Below are 21,986 nucleotides of genomic sequence, written 5' to 3'. Positions count from 1 at the left end.
CCATTATTTAAATTATACAAACAGTATGATCTGTACTGTAATTTTTGTGAGAACACACCTGTTGTTAATTAACCAGGGAGAATGTCCTATATGTGTTATTATAAACTGGGTAATTTGGGTCTTGGATGCTGATTGGCTGAAAGCAGTGGTATATCCGACAATCTACCACAGGTATGACACAAAATTACTTGTTGACTGTTCTAATTATCTTGGTAACGAGTTTATAATAGCAATAAGGCACTTTGTGAGTGTGTAGTATAAGCAATAAGGCCAGAAGAGGTCAGGTATATGGCCAATATTATACCACGGCTAAGTGCTGTATCCAGGCAATCCTCGTTGCGTCGTGCTTCAGAACAGCCCTTTGCCATGGTATATTGGCCATATACCCGACCTCCTCGGGCCATATTGCTGAAATATATGTCTCTGTCGATATTTCCCGTCACGCAGCACCTTTAACTATTCTCTGACCTTTCACCTTTGCTTGCTGTGATACATGTCATTTGTTGTGCTACTAACATGCTATTGATTTTTTTTTTTTTTTGATCCTCTAACTTGCTTGGATTTCCTTTTTTATTCCCTTGTTTAGTCTCAATGAACCTTTCGAACTTGCGTTTCTGTATTTCTGACCTATTTTCTATCTCTCTTTTTTCTCTCTCCCTTTTCCTATTTCTCTCCCACCTCCCCTTCTCTCCTTGTCCTGTCTTCATGTGTGATCTTGGGCACCTCTGGACCTTTACATTTGTCATATACTAAATTGTATTTTTTTGTTGTTGGTGTAAACTTTTATTTTTCACTTTTTTACTGTGAATATCTGTGAACAATCTTTGTGTTTTGTGTGGTTTTGTCTGTGTTTTTTGGTCTCAGCTACCCTTGGTTGCTTGTGTGTGAAATACACTCTGGCATCTCTCATCCTCTCCATGCTGACAGTGTTCTTGCTCTCATAAACTGGGTTTTGCTTAAGGAGAGAAGATAGCTTGGCCTTCAAATCTTGGCCAGACCCCTTTGTTTTTTATGCCTTTTGACCCTTGTGCAGACATACACACACACAAAAGACGAAGAATCAAGATATCAGTTTTATGTTAAAGGGTTAAAATGGGGTGCTTGGTACTTATATCATTCTGAATGTTTTAGATTTTTTTGTCATACATTTTTATTTTACATAAAGTAAAAATTATGGATTTGAATAAGGCAGCATTGAAAAAGTTTTGTTATACCACACAATGGACATGAGTCATATTGGGACATTGTAGGAAAAAAACAGTGCTTACCTTGTGTTTTTGGATAAAAGCTTCAATTGTCATTGTTCCTACTTTACATAACAGAGAAGGCACATTTTTCAGAAGATTTTTGCATTGGTTAAGATTAGTCATGAAGATTTCATGACATCTCAAGTTTCTTACGTCTTCTAATTTCTTTTCATAGTCAAGGCTTGTTTTGAACGGGATGATTATATGACGAACAAGCTACTGCCTTGTCCGTTTGAAGGTCATTCAAATGATGTTTTGTGACAAAGTGTACATAATATTTTCAAAAGATCTTCAGAACAAAATATAGGCTGTTCTTTTTGTTGTTTATTTTGTTCTCTTTTTACCTGAAAACAGAAAATGCTCAAAATTAACGCTACAGCTGTTTACAACTAAAATCTGTCAGTCATTTTCAATAATGTGAAATGATTATATTCTATGACACATTTTTGTAGGTACTTACCAGTGTGTTTCCATGCTGTAATCATTGTAGGTTTTAAGAAGAAATTATAAAATAATGTGTTATGACTTTTTTGAAAAAATAACAGCTAGAGCTGGAGACTTGCATACTGAAATGCAAGCATGTGCCACAGTGCTGACTTCTGTTGACTGTTCATCCTCAGAAATGCTAAGTTTGTTTTAGCCCATATCTTGTGCTCGTCTGATACTTGAACAAAGTGTCATATATCATGGGGTTGTAAACCAAGGTTAGGACTATCCCTAAAGCCTGACTGCACTGAAAACACTCTGCCATGGGAAAGAGAGATCGATGTCCTTTGTTCAAAACTCAGATGAGCATTTTGTGATGAGTCTTCTCGCAGTTTTACACCCCCACCCCCTTCCCACATTTTTAAATTGACTCTGAAGGTAATAAAGTGATGCGCCGGGAGTTTGGCTCCTGGGTTCGCATGTGCCAATCTCATTGTTTGGTTCTTCTTTCATACAAGCAAGTGCTACTCCTTAAAGACGTCCGCCAAGTTTTCATAGGTGACAGCAGATTGAGTTGAAACTTGTCGCTTTTATGATATCAAGTAGGGAGAGTAATCTGTCTAGAGATAAAAAGCACACTATGTGGATCGTTTTGAACCTCTGTGGGTACCCATATGTTCACTTTTTGAATCCATGCAGTACCTTAACCGTACTATACTACTATGCTTCCTATCTTCAAAGTCATACCCAGAGGGCAAAACAGGTTGCAATGATGTCAGGCCGTCGTCTTTAGTGCCCTACATAGTCAGGTTAAATAATGATTGTAAAATGACAAATGACCAGAAAAAATAACATGTTAATCTTGTTGTAATCTGACCAGATAACAAATTATTATGTATTTCCCAGGCATATTGATGCCATGAAAAAGACAGCAAAACCTGGTTCTATTTGACCAGATAACCAGTTTACAACCAGAGAACGACAACATTATGACATCTCATGCCAAATGTTGCCCGCTGGTAATGTTGCCCGCTGGTGTTATTGACTGTGTTTCTATCCTACTTCCTGTATTCTGTTTGTTTGAGTTGTTCCCCAGCACTGCAGCAGTCGCTGAAAAGTATGTTCCTATCAGCTCCCTGGTGCATGGTATTAATAAATGAGCTGCCCTCCAATACATTAGCTGTAGCCATATGAGGGGTATATTGAGGTTTATATCAACAACGCCATCATTAAAGCCATTCCAGCAGAGGCAGAAAGCACACATCTCAACTCTCAGTTGCAATATACTATGTGCTAGACTTATAGAAATGTATGCCATGGGTATCCATTTTGAGTCAAATCTGGTGACTCACTCAGGTAATGACATTTACGATCATTTCCCTGATGAGATTTTTACATTATTTGAACATACCATTTGCAAGGTATTGGAATATACAATACAGTTCTGCACTGCATGGTGCTAAATCTTTGTCAACTATTGCCAGTATTACTTTTTACTACTGTCATATCATCCCTCTTTATGCGTAATGTAGACTGGTGGAATTACAGTATGCAGTCACCAACATGATTTCAAAGAAGAGCAATCAGTGACAGTGACAGATATTGTAAACTCTGGTCTGACAAGACGCTACAAATCTACAAATACATAAATCAAGTGTGTGTCTGAATTTGTGTTTCTGCCACACAAAGTATCCTCCTTTTCAAGGTACCAGTGTTGAGCGGATTTGCATAAATGATCACAAATCAAATCATCAAATGTTATTTGTCACATGCGCCGAATACAAGTACTGTTAAATGCTTACTTACAAGCCCTTTACCAACAATGTATTTTTAAGAAAAATAAGGTTTAAGAAAATACTGACTAAATAAATAAAAAAAGTAACACAATAACGAGGCTATATACTTGGGGTACCGGACCGATTAAATGTTCGGGGGTACAGGTTAGTTGAGGTAATTGAGGTAATATGTACATGTGGGTAGGGGTAAAGTGACTGCATAGATAATAAAGAGTGAGTAGTAGCAGCGTAAAAATAAATTCTAATAAAAAAAGGAGGGGTCAATGCAAATAGTCCGGGTAGCTATTTGATTAACTGTCCAGCAGTCTTCTGGCTTGGGGGTAGAATCTGTTAACGAGCCTTTTGGACCTAGACCCTCCGGTACCACTTGCCGTGTGGTAGCAGAGATAACAGTCTATGACTAGGATGGCTGGTGTCTTTGACAATTTTTAGGGCCTTCCTCTGACACCGCCTGGTATAGAGGAAGCTTGGCCCAGTGACGTACTGGGCAGTACGCACTACCCTCTGTAGCGCCTTGCGGTCCTTTCTATGCAGCCAAGTCTCAATCAGTCTCCTTAAACATATTTTATTGATCCTGGAGTACAAACATTGCCTACTGTTTGCCAAAATCACTTTGTGTATTACAGTAAGATAAGACCCAGGCATCCTGGTAATTTGGAGGGAATGCTCTCAATACATTTCAATGGGAATGAGCACTTTGATTGAATTTTTTAATAAAGGGTGCAATATGAAGAAATCGCTCCGTGATTTCCTGGTTGCTAAAGTTCGAATAGTTTGCCAAAAATGTTTTTTGTCAAAGTAAGCAATATATAGCGTCCCATCTAAATCGCTGTGAAATATATTTTCAATAACCAACAATTTAGCATTTTCAGGTGTTTTAAGCTTGTGTACAAAACCAAAAGTAAAAGAAGCGAAAACCAAACTTAAGAAGGGGAAGCATAGAAATAGCCCACATAGAACACATCTACCGCTTCTTAGTCTTGCTTTCAATGAGAATGACATATCTATAACTCACATTTCTATGTGAATTTGGTCGGGTCGCCCAAAAAGTAACAAATTGCTCCCTTAAAGTCTCTTCCTGTGCATTTCATTGAACTCAGAAAGGGAACAATGTTGATGAAATTGCATGACAGGTTCATATGACCCAACTATATTGGACCAGATCTCTTATTGGACCAGGCATCTCTTGGAAAAGAGATGTTATCTCAATGAGAAAAACCTGTAGAAATAAAGGTTTAAAAAAATGCCTACCCTGGAGCCTTCCCTGTTTTGATGATGGTTTTCCAGTAATCATAGAATTATTCAAGTACCGGTTCATTTTATTGCATTGATTCTACTGTGAATACTGTGTGGTGTATGAGTCTGACATTTGGACAACCTGACATTCTCAATATGACAAGAGCAAAGAGTAAGTCCAAATCGAGGATTGCCTGTGTTTTGCTTTATTTCAGAATACAAATTGTCTCATATTTGACCCCTAACAAAGCTAACAAAGATTGGAATTGAACTTTGATCCGTCATCATAATTCTAGCTAACATGTTTGTCATATGTAGAGCATTATGTGTCAAATCAACCATAATCCAAATGCTCTTGATTGTATTGAACTAACAGGAGTTTTAGATTATTCTGTCAGAGCAAATCTCTGATCTCTTTGTGTGTCGGTTTACTAAATGCAAATTAGGTGCAAATGATTTCAACATTTGATTGTGTGAGATTGATTTGACACAAAGCATAGCAATACATTTTGTGTGAAACATTCATCTGTTTAACAGTTTCGTGGTTGGGTTACTAGCTCGCATTAACTCATGTTCATGATAATGTATGGTGTGTGTGTTCATGTAGAACGAAGTGTGTGGAAGGCAGAGTATAAACAGTGTGGATGCATGCTCATCCATTGTAGTGGAGCAATGCATATTATAGATTCTTATTCATATTAATATTGTAGTATTTTTCATAGTCCTGAATATAACCTTGTTCATTTTCTGGTAAGTACTGTAGCTCGTGTATGTTTACTTTATGAAAACGCAATGCATTGCCCTAATGATTGGCTTTATTTCCGCATTGTTTGTTTCTGTGTGCATTTGTTTGTGTGCAGTATTCATCTGTGTAAAAGAGATTGAAACGTATTTGCACAATGTTTGATTTGACTGTCTTTCCACTGCTTTTTGCTGTCAACAATAGTGAGAGTGGGTAAGCGAAATACACATATGGGGTCATATAGGCATATAGACCCTTACAGGCAGTAATGATATGAAAACAAGCATATTTATCTAATGTTGCTGTATCTTATTTTGGGAAAGGTTGGTAACATGAACCAGGTTTTCCAATGGTTGACCTGTTTATGAACTCAACTTTATGATTTTTGATTGACGCACCATTAGATTGCTTCATGTTCTAATGATTAGATTAGTATAGCATGTCGTGATTGGCATGTCTGGTGTGTTGTCTTAATATGGGTAATATATGTATCAGCTCACCTCTAATATAGTATCGTACATGGCTGATACATGCAATGGTGTGTCTAACATATTAACTTAGATAGTAACTGACAGTTGTTTATTGGTTGAATGCAACTAATGAAATGCTGTGTGATTTCCCTAGGCCCAAGATTGTGGTGTTTGATAATCAGACCATCAACCTATTTTTAATCATAACAGATTAAATCAAGTGCAGAAATTAGTTGTGTCACTCTGATGTATTTGGAGTAGAATATGTAATGATTTGGCCCAGAGCCTACTAAAAGAACAACAACACACTTGAGGCCTGGAGGGAAGCAGTCTGACATTCTGAAGTTATGGATGAAAGGTTTGAGATAAAGGCTGACTCCGCATTTCTGTCTCTATCTTTTCCTCGCTCTCTGTAACTTTCTCTTTAACTCCCTCTCTTCCCATTTTTTCTCCCTCCCTCTAACTTTCTCTCTACTCTCTCTGTCTTCCTTATTCTCTCGCTCTTCTCTCTCTTCCTTCTCTTTCCTTCGTTCCAGACACCATGACTAGTGGCTCAGGCCTGGGCACGGGGGCCATCGTGGGGATCCTCATCGTGGTCTTTGTGCTGCTGCTGGTGGGCGTCGATGTGACCTGCTACTTCCTCAACAAGTGTGGCTTCCTCATGTGCATTGCCGTTAATTTTTGCGGCAAGTCTGGACCTGGAGCAAAGAACAAGGACATCGAGGAGGGCAAAGCGGCATTCATGTGAGTCTCTCTTCTTCTCTGCTCCCTGGCTCCCTTGCTTTTCTCTCTGAAATGCTGTATGCACTTTGAGCAGTAGCTACTCCCAGACACTAGACCACAGTTTGGCAGTGCAGAATTGCAGTGTTTTTAACCAAAACGACTCACTGCAGTATACTTGCACTGCACCAGCATTTATTCAAAACTCTTTTTCCCCTTACAGGAAGGACGAGTCAAAGGAGCCCATCGTGGAGGTGAGGACAGAGGACCGCACCCCTAACCATGAAGGGGGGGGACCCACAGAGCCCAATGAGACCACCCCTCTTACCGAGCCCGAGTGAGTACTCCAGTACTGGCTGTAGGTAGACCCCCTGCACTAGGGTTGCCTTACACTGGAAAACCCATACTAATCGTGTGATATGTCTATGTATAAGATATACTTCTTATTCCATGACAGCAGTTGAGCGTTTTGATCATGTGTTTGCTGACATATTGGCTAAACTAATTGATGAAAGAATGTGAGAATGGAATATGAACACCAAATACTGAAGATGTGCTCTGATGTTTGTTGTTTACGCTAATGGTAACAAACATAGCTAGTTGTTGTGTGTACCAGCCTTAAACACTTAATAACCTAGACCCTAAACTGATTTTGGTTTAATTTGCTTTAGTTTGCTGAAGATAGTGTTTGTGTCTATCCCTCACTGCACTTTAACGTTTTGAATCTCTAGTTCTTTGCTTTATCACTGCATGTAGCACTCACTTTGGATGTGTGTTTGTGCCTTGGTCTCCCCTCCCTACCCGTCCCTGCTCTCTCTCTCCTCTCTCACCCTCTCGCTGCTCGATGGCTCGTCTCTTTCCTGCTCTCCTCCTCTACTCACAGGCCCACTGCTGACACTACTGCCACGGTGGTGGACTTGCTCCCCTCTATCGCCACTAACTCTGACCCCGTCACTGAGAGCTTTAGCACAGCCCAGAACAGCCCAGCTAGCGAGACTACCACCCTCACTTCCAGCACAGCTGCTCCAACTCTTGCCCCAACCGAGGCCAAAACTGCCCCTAATAGCACCCCTGCCCCCATCATCCAGTCCAGCACGCCCAAAGCTAGCACTCCCGCCGCTCAGCCTGCCGCACAATCTGACGTGGCTCCCCTCGTCGACCTAAGCGAGACTCCAAAAGCCATGCCCTTGTCCGACTCCAAGCCCGCCACCCCCGCAACCGCTTCCTTAGAGCCAGCCAAGGCCACCTCCAACCTCCCCTCTGCCAAAGCCAATGCCGTTTCACAGAGCCAGCCCGAACCCGTCCAAAGCACCCCTGCCAGCGACAGTCAGAATAAGGACTTACAGATAGACTGCCTGGCCAAGGATGTGTTTGATACACTGGGCAAAAGCTCAGAGGCCCCAGCAGACTCCACTGCTGCTCCCGCACCGGCCAAGGACGAGTATGACCTCCTCCCTTCCTCAGAGTCTGTTTTACTGTGTGTATGTTTTCGCTCACCCACCTCCACCACCACCAGCTACTGTATCCTCTGTCTGTTCTCATGGTTTTGGGCAACCTCCCTTTCTGTTACACTCTTTCTCTCAATCACTATGTTACTACTGCAGCCATTCAATGAGCTACATCGCCACGGATGACACCTAAAGCTTTAAATAGAAACAAAATACCTTTTTTTCTCAATCATTTTGTGTTGTTTTGTATCTTTTGTTTTTTTATTTTACATATCATGTCATGATAAATGCCATATCAGACGTTTTACCAAATCTGATAGATACGACAGAATTATGGCCTGAATGTTACTGCCACAATCATCTTCTGTGGTTGTTATCTCCTGAAAACAATCCTTCTTCGTAACAACAGTAAAAAGCCATTATGATCATCGGCAGTATGAAAGGGCTTTGTTCTACGTTTCAGTCTTATCTCAGACAAACCCTTAGGATGATGAGGCGAACTCTGGGGAGAGATATTCCAGGAGCTTGCTCTAGTCCCACGCTTTTCACCCAGAACACCCCAAACAAAAAATGAAACATCAGTGATGGATTATCAGGACTTAATGTATACGTTCATTACAATGAGGCTGTCATCAACGGAGCATCAGCATGATGAAGCAGGACTCATCAACGAATAGATTTGTCTTCATAAGTCTAGTGGATCTGAGGCACCTCCTCCCCCGTCTCCACGGTGATTTGTCTTCCACACAACAACCAACCAGTCTTGTCAGGCGTCTTGAAAGCTCACTACATTCCTGGACTTGTCCACTGAGGACCCCTTCTTCCTCTTCCCGGGGTAGAATAGTCTCCTCCCCAGGCTGTGCTATATCCGGTGTATGTGACAATAAATAAAATTAAAATAAATAAACAATTAATTATACTGATCCCTCTGTACATTCAAAGGACTAGTGTTAACAAGGCTGGCATGGTGTCCGTGGACAGTTGTTAGATGGTACTTTGATTTGACTGAGACTTGTTTGAAAGAAAGCCTTGATGGCTGGGTTTGAAGGCCATCCCTTAGAGGTTGTACTTTGAGATCCTAGGATCATCAATGTGTGAAAGCCCATTGGGCTCTTGTGGGTAAATTATTTCCCCATTTGGTTCCTCTCAGCCAAGGCAGTAAGTTCATCTGCATTCTGTCCGTGGTGGTCATGTGTTGGGAAGTAGTGAACTACAGGTAGTTCAACTAGTAATTTAACTACATTTTGCAGTAGCTTGATGGTACAATAGTTGAACTCAATTCAAATCTAGGTAGTGTTGTGCAAATTTGGACAGTAGTTAATAACTTTTTTGCCATGTAGCGGTGTAGCTAACTCCTGGAACTACACAATACTTTTAATAAAAAAAGTAATAAATATGGTTGAAGTAGGCAATCATTTCCTTTCTTTTTCGGCATCAGACCTGCTTAATTCTCACTTGAAACATTGTTTTTAAGTTTAATAGGCTAAATTACACATTCTGTTCACATGACCCCAAAGTGATTTGTTGTTGCAATTTGTAGTCTGACATTTCAGATGTACACTGCATTCGGAAAGTATTCACACCCAGTTGACACATTTTGTTACGTTACAGCCTTATTCTAAAATGTATTACATTCATGTATTTCCTCATCAATACCCCATAATGACAAAGCGAAAAACTGTTTTTTAGAAATGTTTAAAAAAACATTTTTAAATGGAAGAAGTTTGGAACCACCAAGACTCCCTAGAGCTGGCCGCCTGGCCAAACTGAGCAATCGGGGGAGAAGGGCCTTGGTCAGGGAGGTGACCAAGAACCTGATGGTCACTCTGATAGAGCTCCAGAGTTCCTCTGTGGAGATGGGAGAACCTTCCAGAAGGACAACCATCTCTGCAGCACTCCACCAATCAGGCCTTTATGGTAGAGTGGCCAGACGGAAGCCACATGACAGCCTTCTTGGAGTTTGCCAAAAGGCACCTAAAGAACTCTCAGACCATGAGAAACAAGATTCCCTGGTCTGATGAAACCAAGATTGAACTCTTTGGCCTCAATGCCAAGCGTCACCTCTGGAGGAAACTTGGCACCATCCCTATGGTGAAGCATGGTGGTGGCAGCATCATGCTGTGGAGATGTTTTTCAGCGGCAGGGACTGGGAGACTAGTCAGGATCGAGGGAAAGATGAACGGAGCAAAGTACAGAGAGATCCTTGATGAAAACCTGCTCCAGAGCGCTCAGGACCTCAGACTGGGGTGAAGGTTCACCTTCCAACAGGACAACGACCTAAGCACACAGCCAAGATAATGCAGTGGCTTCGGGACAAGTCTTTGAATGTCCTTGAGTGGCCCAGCCAGAGCACGGACCTAAACCCGATCGAATATCTCTGGAGAGACCTAAAAATAGCTGTGCAGCGACATTCCCCATCCAACCTGACAGATCTTGAGAGGATCTGCAGAGAAGAATGGAAGAAACTCTCCAAATACAGGTGTGCCAAGCTTGTAGCGTCATACCCAAGAAGACTTAAGACTGTAATCGCTGCCAAAATGTACTTCAACAAAGTATTGAGTAAAGGGTCTGAATACTTAGGTAAATGTATTATCAAATTTTTTATTTTTAGTACATTTGCTGACATTTTTAAAAACCTGTTTTTGCTTTGTCATTATCGGGTATTGTGTGTAGACTGATTTTAGAGTAAGGCTGTAACGTAACAAAATTTGGAAAAAGTCAAGGGGTCTGAATACTTTCCGAATGCACTGTACAGGGACAGGAAGAAACAAAAGATTGTTGTAAATATTTTAAGAGTGCCCATCCCCATTTATGTCCCACGGACATCTCTATTTGCAGCCAAGTTCGGTGGGGTACAAGCCCTGGGTACTAAAGAGGCCGACATCAGTGTTGGGGAATTTACTCTGAAAATATAGTTTACAAAGCTACCAATTACTTCACACTGGAATATGTTAAGCAACACTAAAGCTACCCTTAAGAAAAATGTTGTTTATGTAACTTTTTATTTTATTTTACCTTTATTTAACTAGGCAAGTCAGTTAAGAACAAATTCTTATTTACAATGACAGCCTAGGAACAGTGGGTTAACTGCCTTGTTCAGGGGCAGAACAGCAGATTTTTACCTGGTCAGCTCAGGGATTCAATCTTGCAACCTTTTGGTTACTAGTCCAACGCTCTAACCACTAGGCTACCTGTCGCCCCAAGTTACTTTTTGAAAAAGTCGTTCACTAAATCAAAACTACTTTGTGAAAAATTATCATACAGTGCCTTAAGAAAGTATTCACACCGCTTGACTATTTCCACATTTTGTTGTGTTACAGCCTGAATTTACAATGATTTTTTTGTCACTGGCCAACACGCAATACCCTATAATGTCAAAGTGGAATTTTGTTTTTCAAATTACAAATTACAAATTAATAAAAAATGAAAAGCTAAAATGTCTTGAGTTAATAAGTATTCAACCCCTTTGTTATGGCAAGCCTAAATAAGTTCAGGAGTAAACATTTTGCTTAACAATTCACATAATAAGTTTCATGGACTCTGTGTGTAATAGTCTTTAACATGATTTTTGAAAGACTGCCTCACCGCTGTACCCCACACTTACAATGATCTGTAATTATCAGTTGAGCAGTGAATGTCAAACAGATTCAACCACAAATATCAGGGAGGTTTTCCAATGCCTCGCAAAGAAGGGCAACTATTCGTAGATGGGTACATTTTTAAAAAGCAGACTTTGAATATCCCTTTGAGCATGGTGAATTCATTAATTTAACTTTGGATGGTGTATCAATACACCCAGTCACTACAAAGGTACAGGCGTCCTTCCTAGCTCAGTTAACGGAGAGGAAGGAAACCACTCAGGGATTTCACCATGAGGCCAATGGTGAATTAAAACAGTTAAGAGTTTAATGGCTGTGATAAGAGAAAACAACTCAGGATGGATCAACAACATTGTGTTACTCCACAATACTAACCTAATTGGCAGATTGAACAGAAGGAAGCCTGTAAAATGTCAAAAAAAATATTCCAAAACATGCATACTGTTTGCAACAAGGCACTAAAGTAATAGTGAAAAAAATGTGGCAAAGCAATTCACTTTTTTGACCTGAATACGAAGTGTTATGTTTGGGGCAAATCCAATACAACACATTAATGAGTACCACTCTCCATATTTTTAAGCATAGCGGTGGCTGCATCATCTTATGGGTGTTGTTGTAATTGCTAAGGACAAAAAATAAACGATATGGAGCTAAGCACAGGCAAAATCCTAGAGGAAAACCTGGTTCCCTCTGCTTTCCTCCGGACACTGGGAGATTAATTCAAATCTACACTGTAGTTGCTTACCAAGAAGTAAATGTTCCTGAGTGGCCGAGTAACGGTTTTGAGTTAAATCTACTACACCTGAAAATGGTTGTCCAGCAATGATCAACAACCAACTTGACAGAGCTTGAAGAATTTTGAATAATGGAAAATGTACCAAAATCCAATTGTGGAAAGCTCTTAGAGACTTACCCAGAAAGACTCACAGCTGTAATCACTGCAAAAGTTGCTTCTACAAAGTATTGACTCAACGGTGTGAATACTTATGTAAATTAGATTATTTTGTGTTTCAGTTTCAATAAATTTGCTAACATTTCTAAAGACATGTTTTCACTTTGTCATTATGGGGTATTGTGTGTAGATGGGTGAGAAACAAAATAAATGTAATTGATTTTGTTAATCAGGCTTTAACTCAACAAAATGTGGAATAGGTCAAGGGGTATGAATACTTTCTGAAGGCACTGTGTGATAATTTTTCACGATAGGCACTCTTAAAATATTTACAACAATCTTTTGTTTCTTCTTGCCCCTTCTCTTTTTGTTGCTCAGGGGTTTGTTCGTCCCCCTTCCTCACTTCGCTGCCTTTGAGTATTGGGGCTCCCTCTTCGTTGACTGCCGCTGTCAGCTCTGAGCACCGGGCACCATGGGAAGGATCCCTTTGCAATCTGGTTTAACCAGTACAGAAAGCAAACAGTCTCTCCACCCTCCCATCTCAGAATGGAGGACAGTTTTTATTTTACCTAGGCGGAAGGAAACTGTAGGACTTTCGGATGGCTTGGCCCCCCACTGCATGCGCGCACACACACATACACAAACACACACACACACACACACAAACACACACACAGCTCTCCCCTCCAGCTGACATGTAGCTACACTGCAGCTGGCAGGTGTAACTGCACCTCTGCATCTGGGTGCTAAAACAAACCAGCAACTACTCTGTTTTCATCCATTATATCATCATATTGGACAGATAGGATCTATCTTCCCTGGCTCCCAGTATTACCCAAACCAGGGTTCCCATAGCAACAGGGGCAGAGTTCAAATAAAAATCGAATGAAATGTTGTTTGTCACATGCGCCAAATACAACAGGTGTAGACCTTACTGTGAAATGCTTACTTGCAAGCCATTAACCAACAATGCAGTTCAAGAAATAGAGTTAATAAAATATTTACAAAATAAACTAACGTAACACAATAAATGTACATAACAATAACAAGGCTATATACAGGGGGTACCGGTACCGATTCAATGTGCGGGGGTACAAGTTAGTCGAGGTAATTTGTAAAGTGCCTATGCATAGATAATAAACAGCAAGTAGCAACAGTGTAAAAACAAGGGGGGGGGTCAATGTAAATAGTCCGGGTGGTCATTTGATTAGTTGTTCAGCAGTCTTATGGCTTGGGGGTAGAAGCTGTTAAGGAGCCTTTTGGTCCTAGACTTGGCACCCTGATACAGCTTGCAGTGCGGTAGCAGAGAGAACAGTCTATGTCTTGGGTGACTGGAGTCTTTGACAATTTTTTGGGCCTTCCTCTGATATCGCCTAGTATATAGGTCCTGGATGTCAGAAAGCTTGGCCCCAGTGATGTACTGGGCCGTATACACTACCCTCTGTAGCGCCTTACGCTCAGATGCCGAGTAGTTGCCATACAAGGCGGTGATGCAACCGGTCAGGATGCTCTCGATGGTGCAGCTGTAGAACTTTTTGAGGATCTGGGGACCCATGCCAAATCTTTTCAGTCTCCTCAGGGGAAAAGGTGTTGTCGTGCCCTCTTCACAACTGTCTTGGTGTGTTTGGACCATGATAGTTTGTTGGTGATGTGGACACCAAGGAACTTGAAACTCTCGTCCCGCTCCACTTCAGTCCCGTCGATGTTGATGGGGGCCTGTCGGCGCTCCTTTTCCTGTAGTCCACGATCAGCTCCTTTGTCTTGCTCACATTGAGAGAGAGATTGTTGTCCTGGCACCACACTGCCAGGTCTCTGACCTCCTCCCTATAGGCCGTCTCATCGTTGTCGGGGATCAGGCCTGCCACTGTTGTGTTGTCAGCAAACATAATGATGGTGTTGGAGTAGTGCTTGGCCACGCAGTCGTGGGTGAACAGGGAGTACAGGAGGGGACTAAGCACACACCCCTGAGGGACCCCCGTGTTAACAATCAGCGTGGCAGATGTGTTGTAGCCTACCCTTACCACTTGGGGGCGGCCCTTCAGGAAGTCCAGGATCCAGTTGCAGAGGCAGGTGTTTAGTCCCAGGGTCCTTAGCTAAGTGATGAGCTTTATGGACACTATGGTGTTGAACGCTAAGCTGTAGTCAATGAACAGCATTCTCACGTAGGTGTTCCTTTTGTCCAGGTGGGAAACGGCAGTGTGGAGTGTGATTGAGATTGCGTTTGTTTGGGCAGTGTGCGAATTGGTGGGGGGGTCTAGGGTTTCTGGCATGATGGTGTTGATGTGAGCCATGACCAGCCTTTCAAAGCACTTCATGGCTACCGACGTGAGTGCTACGGAGCGGTAATCATTTAGGCAGGTTACCTTCGCTTTCATTGGCACAGGGACTATGGTGGTCTGCTTAAAACATGTAGGTCTTACAGACTTGGCCAGGGAGAGGTTGAAAATGTCAGTGAAGACACTTGCCAGTTGGTTCACCATTATTAGTGAGACTTATGGTGTTGCATGTGGAATAAGGTGCCTCATTTTTCCCTCCCACTCTCCTGCTAGTCCAGACCAGCCTAGCCTACTTTCCCCTGCCCTGGCCAAGCACAGGCTGGTCAGTTTGTCGTCCAGGCAATAACAACGCCACACTTTAATAGCCATCCAAGGTTGTTACCCTAATTAGCTACATTTACAGTATGCCACCATAGCAGGATTCATGGAGAAAAGACTTTTAGGCTCCCAGTTTATCTGCATTGTTAGGCAGTTTATTAGGCCAACTTACCAATTGCTTAGGTGGTCCTGTCATGGCGCTACGCTGAGCTGTTTTTGTTTTCCTACGGCAACTTTAGTTGTGTCCCTATTTATACCATTCCTGTTCTACTCTCTACTGCCAAAGTCAGCCAGTGCTGAGATAAATGACCCTGTGACTTTTTCCCCCGTCAGCCAACCTGGTAATTTTATCGCTACTCTAACAAATTCAACCGCAAGGCGATACAGCACCAGACCTCTGACAGAGAACACCACCCCTGAGGTCACAAAATGTCCACCGCAATAGTCCTGTCCTTGTCAGGTTGAAGGTAGCCGGCGGGTTTTCCTCTCTTTAACTGCAGCCGGCAGAGTGCTTTGTCCCTGACACCGCCAAAGAGGAAAGTGCCTTTTCACGGATGCAACTGATGCCCGCTGAGCCACAAGGTGTTGGGTGGTGTTGTTGAATACACCCCCTGCATGGGCGGCCGGGCGGTCACCCACTGTGCCCAGCAGCAGCAGTCCTCCCAGAGAGGGTTATTGTGGACAAGGTAATGGAAGTCCTGATGCTGTCATAATCAAACCCAAATCTCTGGGATCAGATACCTGTTGTGGAGTCTAGCTAACAGTAGGAGCCAGATCCCAGTGGACTCCAACAAAGCCCAGTCCACCAGGCGGATTGTGTCGATATTGTAGATAGTAACGTAATACCTTTTCCGCTTTGAGGCCGCCACAATGACCCACAATGCCTCTCTGTCGCTAACAGAGGAGACCGGAGAGACTCAGGTCTTGATCAGCAATCAGTCATCCCACTTCCTTGTTTTCTCTGTCACTGTGCCCCTATATACAGGGGCTTTTCATTAAGGGGGTTTCCTGGCAGTAGAATACATGGTTTCCCAGGTATGATACAATGCCATGGTAGGTGAAATTCTCCAACATGGTTCTTTGCCATACAGAAGATCAGTACCATACTACTCAGATAGCCTGGGAGTCCTCAGGCTTAGTTACTACCAGAGAGAGACCCAGGTGACAAGTCCATCCTTACTATCTAGCCCATAGCCGTTATTCGTCACCTGAAGTGTTTGAAGAATATCATTGAACATAAAAGAGACAGTGGAGGAGGTTTGTGAAAAGCATAGGTAAACTGAGGCACACCGCACCAATTAAGACTCACTCCAAGTCACTTCAGGATTCTCAGCTCTACGGCTTGACCCATTTTGATCATTCATTAGCCGTTATGATTGGACTCACAGATACAGGATCGGAAGAGTCTTTTCCCTTGACAGTCAATCAATACAAACTAACCCCTGACTAATCACAGGGTGAAAACAATTTGATGAGAAGTGCACTACCCTGCTCTGTCACATCTGATGAGATACAAGTTTGACTCCATTTCATTGAATTATCAAAGTGCGATCTAAAGCCATTTGTGAAGTTGCATGACTAGGCAAAAATGTCTGACCCTGTCACAAAGCTATTGTACTTTACTGCACTTTTGGAGAGAATGAACTATAGTAATCAGTGCCATCATTTTGTTGCAGTCTTGAAGTGGATGTTTTGTAGTACAGTCAGTAACTTCATGTGGGAAGATTCCTCTCCATTCTCTGTTCTACTCATCATTTGCTCCTCCTTCAATTCAGACCAACTGTATCTCCTCGCACAATTGTATTGATGTTCTGTTTGTGTGCCATTCCCTCATGTACTGTATCTCTGCTCTGTCATTTCCCAAATCACCATGCATTCTCCCATGAAATGTCTGTGACATCCGTATGGCTGTCTTTGATGTCAGGATAGGATAGCAGAGCATATCCTGTTATGTGTGAAACACGTTTGGTTCCAGGGGAAACAAATTCCCAGAAAAACCTCAAGCAATTATTTTACCTATTTTCTGAAGACAAAAGGCAGCTTAGAACAGACAGTTGTGTACTACAAGAGATTGTATATTCATCCCTTAAAGAATCTCTCTCTCCTCTGTGTGGTTCTCTCCAGTGGGAAAATCATGACAGAAGATAAAAGTAAAGCGCCAGAGATGGAGACAGAGGTGAAGAAAGCCCAGACCGAGGTGAAGACCATCCCCAATGAAGCTGCTCAGACAAACGGCAACGAGAGCAAAGCATGATCCCGACCGCGAGAAGGGAGGAGGGATCAGGGGAGGGTTCACGACAGTCCAGAGGAAACCGTCAAACACCACTCCATCAAATGACAAAAAGCAACAAAAAAAAGGGTCTCTTTCTTCAGTGTCTTCTATTAGTTTTCCAAACAAAAGATGAGTTTGTTAGACATGTAGATTGGGAATAAGACCTCATGCACATGCCTTAGTGTTTCTTTCTTTCCTTCTTTATCTCTTATTCCTTTTGTAGTTTTCTCTCTTTGTTCACGGGAAGAAGGAAAATCCTTACCTCTAGTTCACTCTCCTTGTCCTCCTTTTGTATATAACATCAAAGTTACCAGTCTTTTAAATAGGACAGAAGCTAAATATCAGTTGGCATAGATAACCATGGGGGATTGTAGCTTTATTTCAGAACCATGCCTTTACGATGTGCACACATATAAATCCAACACCTTATCCACACACTATTCTCCAGTTATGTTTTCACTTTGTTATGCAGTATTGCCATCAATATTTCCACTGCTAATGGATTATGAGTAGGTTTTTAATGTTTGTCATGTTTAAATCATGTGCAAAAGTAACTGCCTTTTATTGTATCTTTATTTTTCATGTATAATTTTCGAGAGCTAGAGATTAGCATTAGCATGTCTACTTTGCGGAAAAATATTTTTCCATATGTTCTTGTCTTTTTTCTTTTCTTTTCGTTCTTGAATGTTTACACTGTGTTAACTCTATCCTAAGATTGTGTAGACACAACAAAACAAAAGAAGACACCGCAGAAAGACAATGTTTCATTCCACAGAAATTACGCAATTTATTCACTCTAAGATTCCATTTTTTGGTTAATTTGCTTTGGTTTTAATTTGGCAAGAACACACATTTTCTCTCTTTCACACACATACCTCTATATCTTTGTCATTAAGTCTTCTATTAGAAGCGCTTTGGACCTGTTCCACACTCTAAGGGTTTCAGGGATCACCTTTAATCCCGAAAATGTTGCAGGTCCCAAGGGCTCACAGGGAGTGACGGGTATACAGAGTAGCACGGCCCACCATCTTGGCTTACGGGAGAATGATGTAATCAAAGGCCAGATATGAGTGGTAGCAGTTGAATGTATGAACAGAAGCCCTTAAAATAGCCTAGAAACATTCCTGTTTATTCCCCTGTTTGATGGCTTTGTCCCATAAATTCAGATTACTGTGCCTGTTGCAAACAGCACTTCCGAATTAGTGATTGGGCCTCATCTCAAAATGTAAGGGAAGAAAAAAAGTTGGTGTTGTGTTTTTAAGCATATTTTTAAGCATATAAACAAATTTAGTGGACAGATTTATTCATTTCTTATTTAAGCCATAGTACTCCAGTGTAGATTTGGGAAAATCAAAACAAATATTCAATCTGAACTTTTTGTACAGTGTTTCTCTTACTTTAGACTGCAAGCTTGTGCACTGTGAATGCGTGAATATCCTAGTGTGAATACAATGTGTTCTTTGTCATAGAATAAAAAAATATGCATAGTTTGGTTATGAAAGGTATAGCTAATAGTACAGACGACAAAAAAGTTGGCAGCAACGAGCAAATAGACAATGACAACATCAAAAAGACAATAAGGAGATGGTGCCTTCTGAAACATGTCAAAATGGCGGCATGCATTCCATCCTGCTCAGTGTCTGCCTGTTCCACCTCTAGGAGGCGACGGCGTAAGGTTTCACATCCTAACAGTTCTGTCCATCGCCATGCCTTTTCTGAACGGTCCAAGGAAAACACAGGAAGAGTATTGACAATGTAACTGATTTGTAAAGTGTGAAAACAACTCTAAACAGCTATGTCATTGTGTTATTGAATATGGAGGTGGTTGGTTGTGTCCACATTGTTTTCTCATGGCTCCTCATTCACTATTTCTCCATGTGACTAATGCAAAACACAATTTCATCCCCAAGAAAACACCATTCATTCCAAAAACACCATTCATTCCAATGATTAACTCATGATAACTACACCAAGAGTTACGTTTCAAACAAACACATAACCTTGGACATTATTAAATACTTCCGATCTCAATTGGATCAAATTACTTGTAGTGCTCACGGTTTGTCCTCAAAACCGAGCATCCAGCAATGAAGGTAAAATGTGTTTTTTCTTGACCTAAAAACAAGCATGCAATGTACTTTTATCTTGGATTTAGATGGATTTCATTGGTGTGGCAGCACTGAAAAGTTCCTGAAATAGGAACTGACCAAGGCTTTATCTGTTGTACATTGATCTTTTGAAGTGTTCTATAAACTGTTGTCTGTTCCAAACTTTTAGTTTTCTTCAAAATAGACATCAAGTGCTTTTACTCCACAAGGTTATGTAACTAAAGGGGTAGGTGTGTCAAAATGACACTGTTTCTGATTAAATGTGTATAAACCATACCTAACGATTATGTAATTTAAAAAAACAATATGGGTTTCTCTTGTCCCCAAAAAAGCTGGAGACTGCTGTGGCTTTTGACCTGTATTTTCAAATGCAATTATGATGTGGGACCAATTTCTATATACGTTTACATGAAAATGTTCACCAGTGCACCGTGCCATGGAACTTATTTCAGGAAAGAAGTCAGGGAACAAAAAATGCTATACATTTATTTTGTTGAAAATTCAGTAAGAAGGGAAAACACTCTTTCTCTGACTTCCTCACTTCCTGAAAGTGACCACTTACCTGACACAGTTGGCTTGGTGAAAGTGAGGTGTCATCATATTGCTTTCACCTCACCAATCATGCCAGACTATTTCAAGGAATAGAGGAAGTATTAAAGTGTTTTTCAAGTGTTTGAATGGAGACTAGGGCCATATTCAGTAAGAAAACACTGTGGAACATTGCAGATAGAAATGCCATTGCTTGAGCTGATGTGATTTCTTATTATGTGTAGGCCCTACGAGATAGAAATGTATGATGTAGAACAAAAATACCTATCTAAACGCTGGTGGGTGTTGTGTCCTGCTGAACGCTGCCCAGCTATTTCAACAAGCTTTGAAGTCTCTTACTCCGATAGCCAAACAAAAGTCTGTAATGTTTCATTTTCAGTCAGATAGGGGCCTTGTCCCTCCATACCAAGACCTTTCCCAGTAACTTCCATTTTCATTCCTACCCACCATTCCTTGCTTTTGGGGGCCTTCTCTCTTGTATACAGATTTTTACTAAGTGAAACATTGGTACCACCTCTCTTTCCACTGACACTGGTGTAAATACTGAGTACTAACCGAAAAAACATTTTGACTTTGCATTCTGTCAGAAATTGTGTTCAATAAAGTTAAAGAAAAAAATAATTGCGTGATTGACGTTTCCTTAGCCACAACAATGGCAAGAAGAAGCCCCTCGAAGAAAGTATTCTGAAGATGTTTTGTTGGAATTTGTGTTGCTCATGACTTCAGTAATAGTGTCAATAAATAAAAAAATATTTAATGGTAGTTTGTAGTGTACCGCTTGTTTGAAATTTGGATACGATGAATGAAGACACTTTGTTTACCAAAAAAGTGTCATTTAATGTTCAGTGACTGCTCAAATTTGCTGGAATCCGTTGTTGTTCACAGGGTTTACTCAGTCACTTTGTAGCTCAGACTGTAAGTAAACAACAATGGGCTTTAAGTACACTGCTACGCTCAAACCTGAGTAAATGATTGTCATTCATGACTAATTGTTAGAATATGCTCTAACCAATGACTGTATGGCTGTAGCACAGACAACCATATATTGCCCATACAATACAACCACAGAGGCCTTTAGCTTCTGAGGATTACAACTCTAGATGGTGGTATAGTTACACTATGTTTAATGAAGACCAACTGAATGAAGACCAAAGACAGGTTGGTGTGTAATTGTTTATATATCCATTTACAGTGGTGTCATTAGTCCTGGTCTTCTTGGGCTTCAGCCACAGATGTTTTTGGTCCAGCCCCAAACCTTTTGATGGTACCAACAAACAAAAAAACATTTCAGTCTGATATGAGTTTTCATAACCACACATCATTTGTGCTATGCAGTATAAAAATGTTTAAAAAAATGTTTCACTGACAAAAATAAACTGCCCTAGCAGGCCAGGCACTGCAAGAAGCCCCTGAAGGGAAGTGGTGCCTGCTGTGGTTGGTTGAGATTTCACAACACAGTGGACCACTCCTGTCTCTTGACCCCTCCCCCAGCACCTCTACAATGTCAATGTCATCACTCAGAAGTGGGATGTATTCATTAGATTTTTGTCATTTAGCAGACACTCTTATCCAGAACGACTTAAAGTAGTGAGCACATACGTTTTCATACTGGTTCTCAGTGGGAATTGAACCCCCAACCATGGTGTTGCAAGCGCCATGGTCTACCAACTGAGCAACATGGGACCCTGCCAAACAATAGACAAAGAAAAAAACATCTAAACTCATTTATCTTTAGTCTCTGTGTTTCATAATTTTCCTTCAATTCACAAGAGGCTGAACGTATGTCCCCGGAGAAAGCATCTGAGTGAGCGAAACAGCGCCCCTCTGTCTCTGAGTAGCCCATCTATCTGATGCTGTCTGGTCAAAAAGAGTATGACATTGTTGCTG

At 41.3% G+C, this 21,986-nt stretch overlaps 1 protein-coding gene across 11 annotated transcripts in view; it reads left to right on the top strand.

The window, feature by feature from the left end:
• Nucleotides 1-20,720, top strand: part of LOC106603640 (neural cell adhesion molecule 1) — a 305,941-nt gene extending 285,221 nt beyond the window's left edge. For 4 of the 11 annotated variants that reach the window (XM_045717229.2, XM_045717231.2, XM_045717233.2 and 1 more), the window contains 4 exons: nucleotides 6,454-6,661; nucleotides 6,861-6,974; nucleotides 7,521-8,078; nucleotides 17,295-20,720. In XM_045717229.2, the coding sequence (XP_045573185.1) occupies nucleotides 6,454-6,661; nucleotides 6,861-6,974; nucleotides 7,521-8,078; nucleotides 17,295-17,424 (1,010 nt within the window). In that variant the 3' untranslated portion in view covers nucleotides 17,425-20,720. Of the gene's footprint in view, nucleotides 1-864; nucleotides 2,167-6,453; nucleotides 6,662-6,860; nucleotides 6,979-7,520; nucleotides 8,079-17,294 lie in introns of those variants that run through there. The other 7 variants (XM_082974677.1, XM_082974679.1, XM_045717237.2 and 4 more) reach the window with 3 other exon arrangements.
• The last annotated feature ends 1,266 nt before the right edge of the window (nucleotides 20,721-21,986 follow it).

This window comes from Salmo salar, chromosome 04 (assembly GCF_965601325.2).
Source record: "Salmo salar chromosome 04, fSalSal1, whole genome shotgun sequence".
NCBI classification, from domain to species: Eukaryota; Metazoa; Chordata; class Actinopteri; order Salmoniformes; family Salmonidae; genus Salmo; species Salmo salar.
This window is presented reverse-complemented; position numbering and strand designations above follow the sequence as displayed.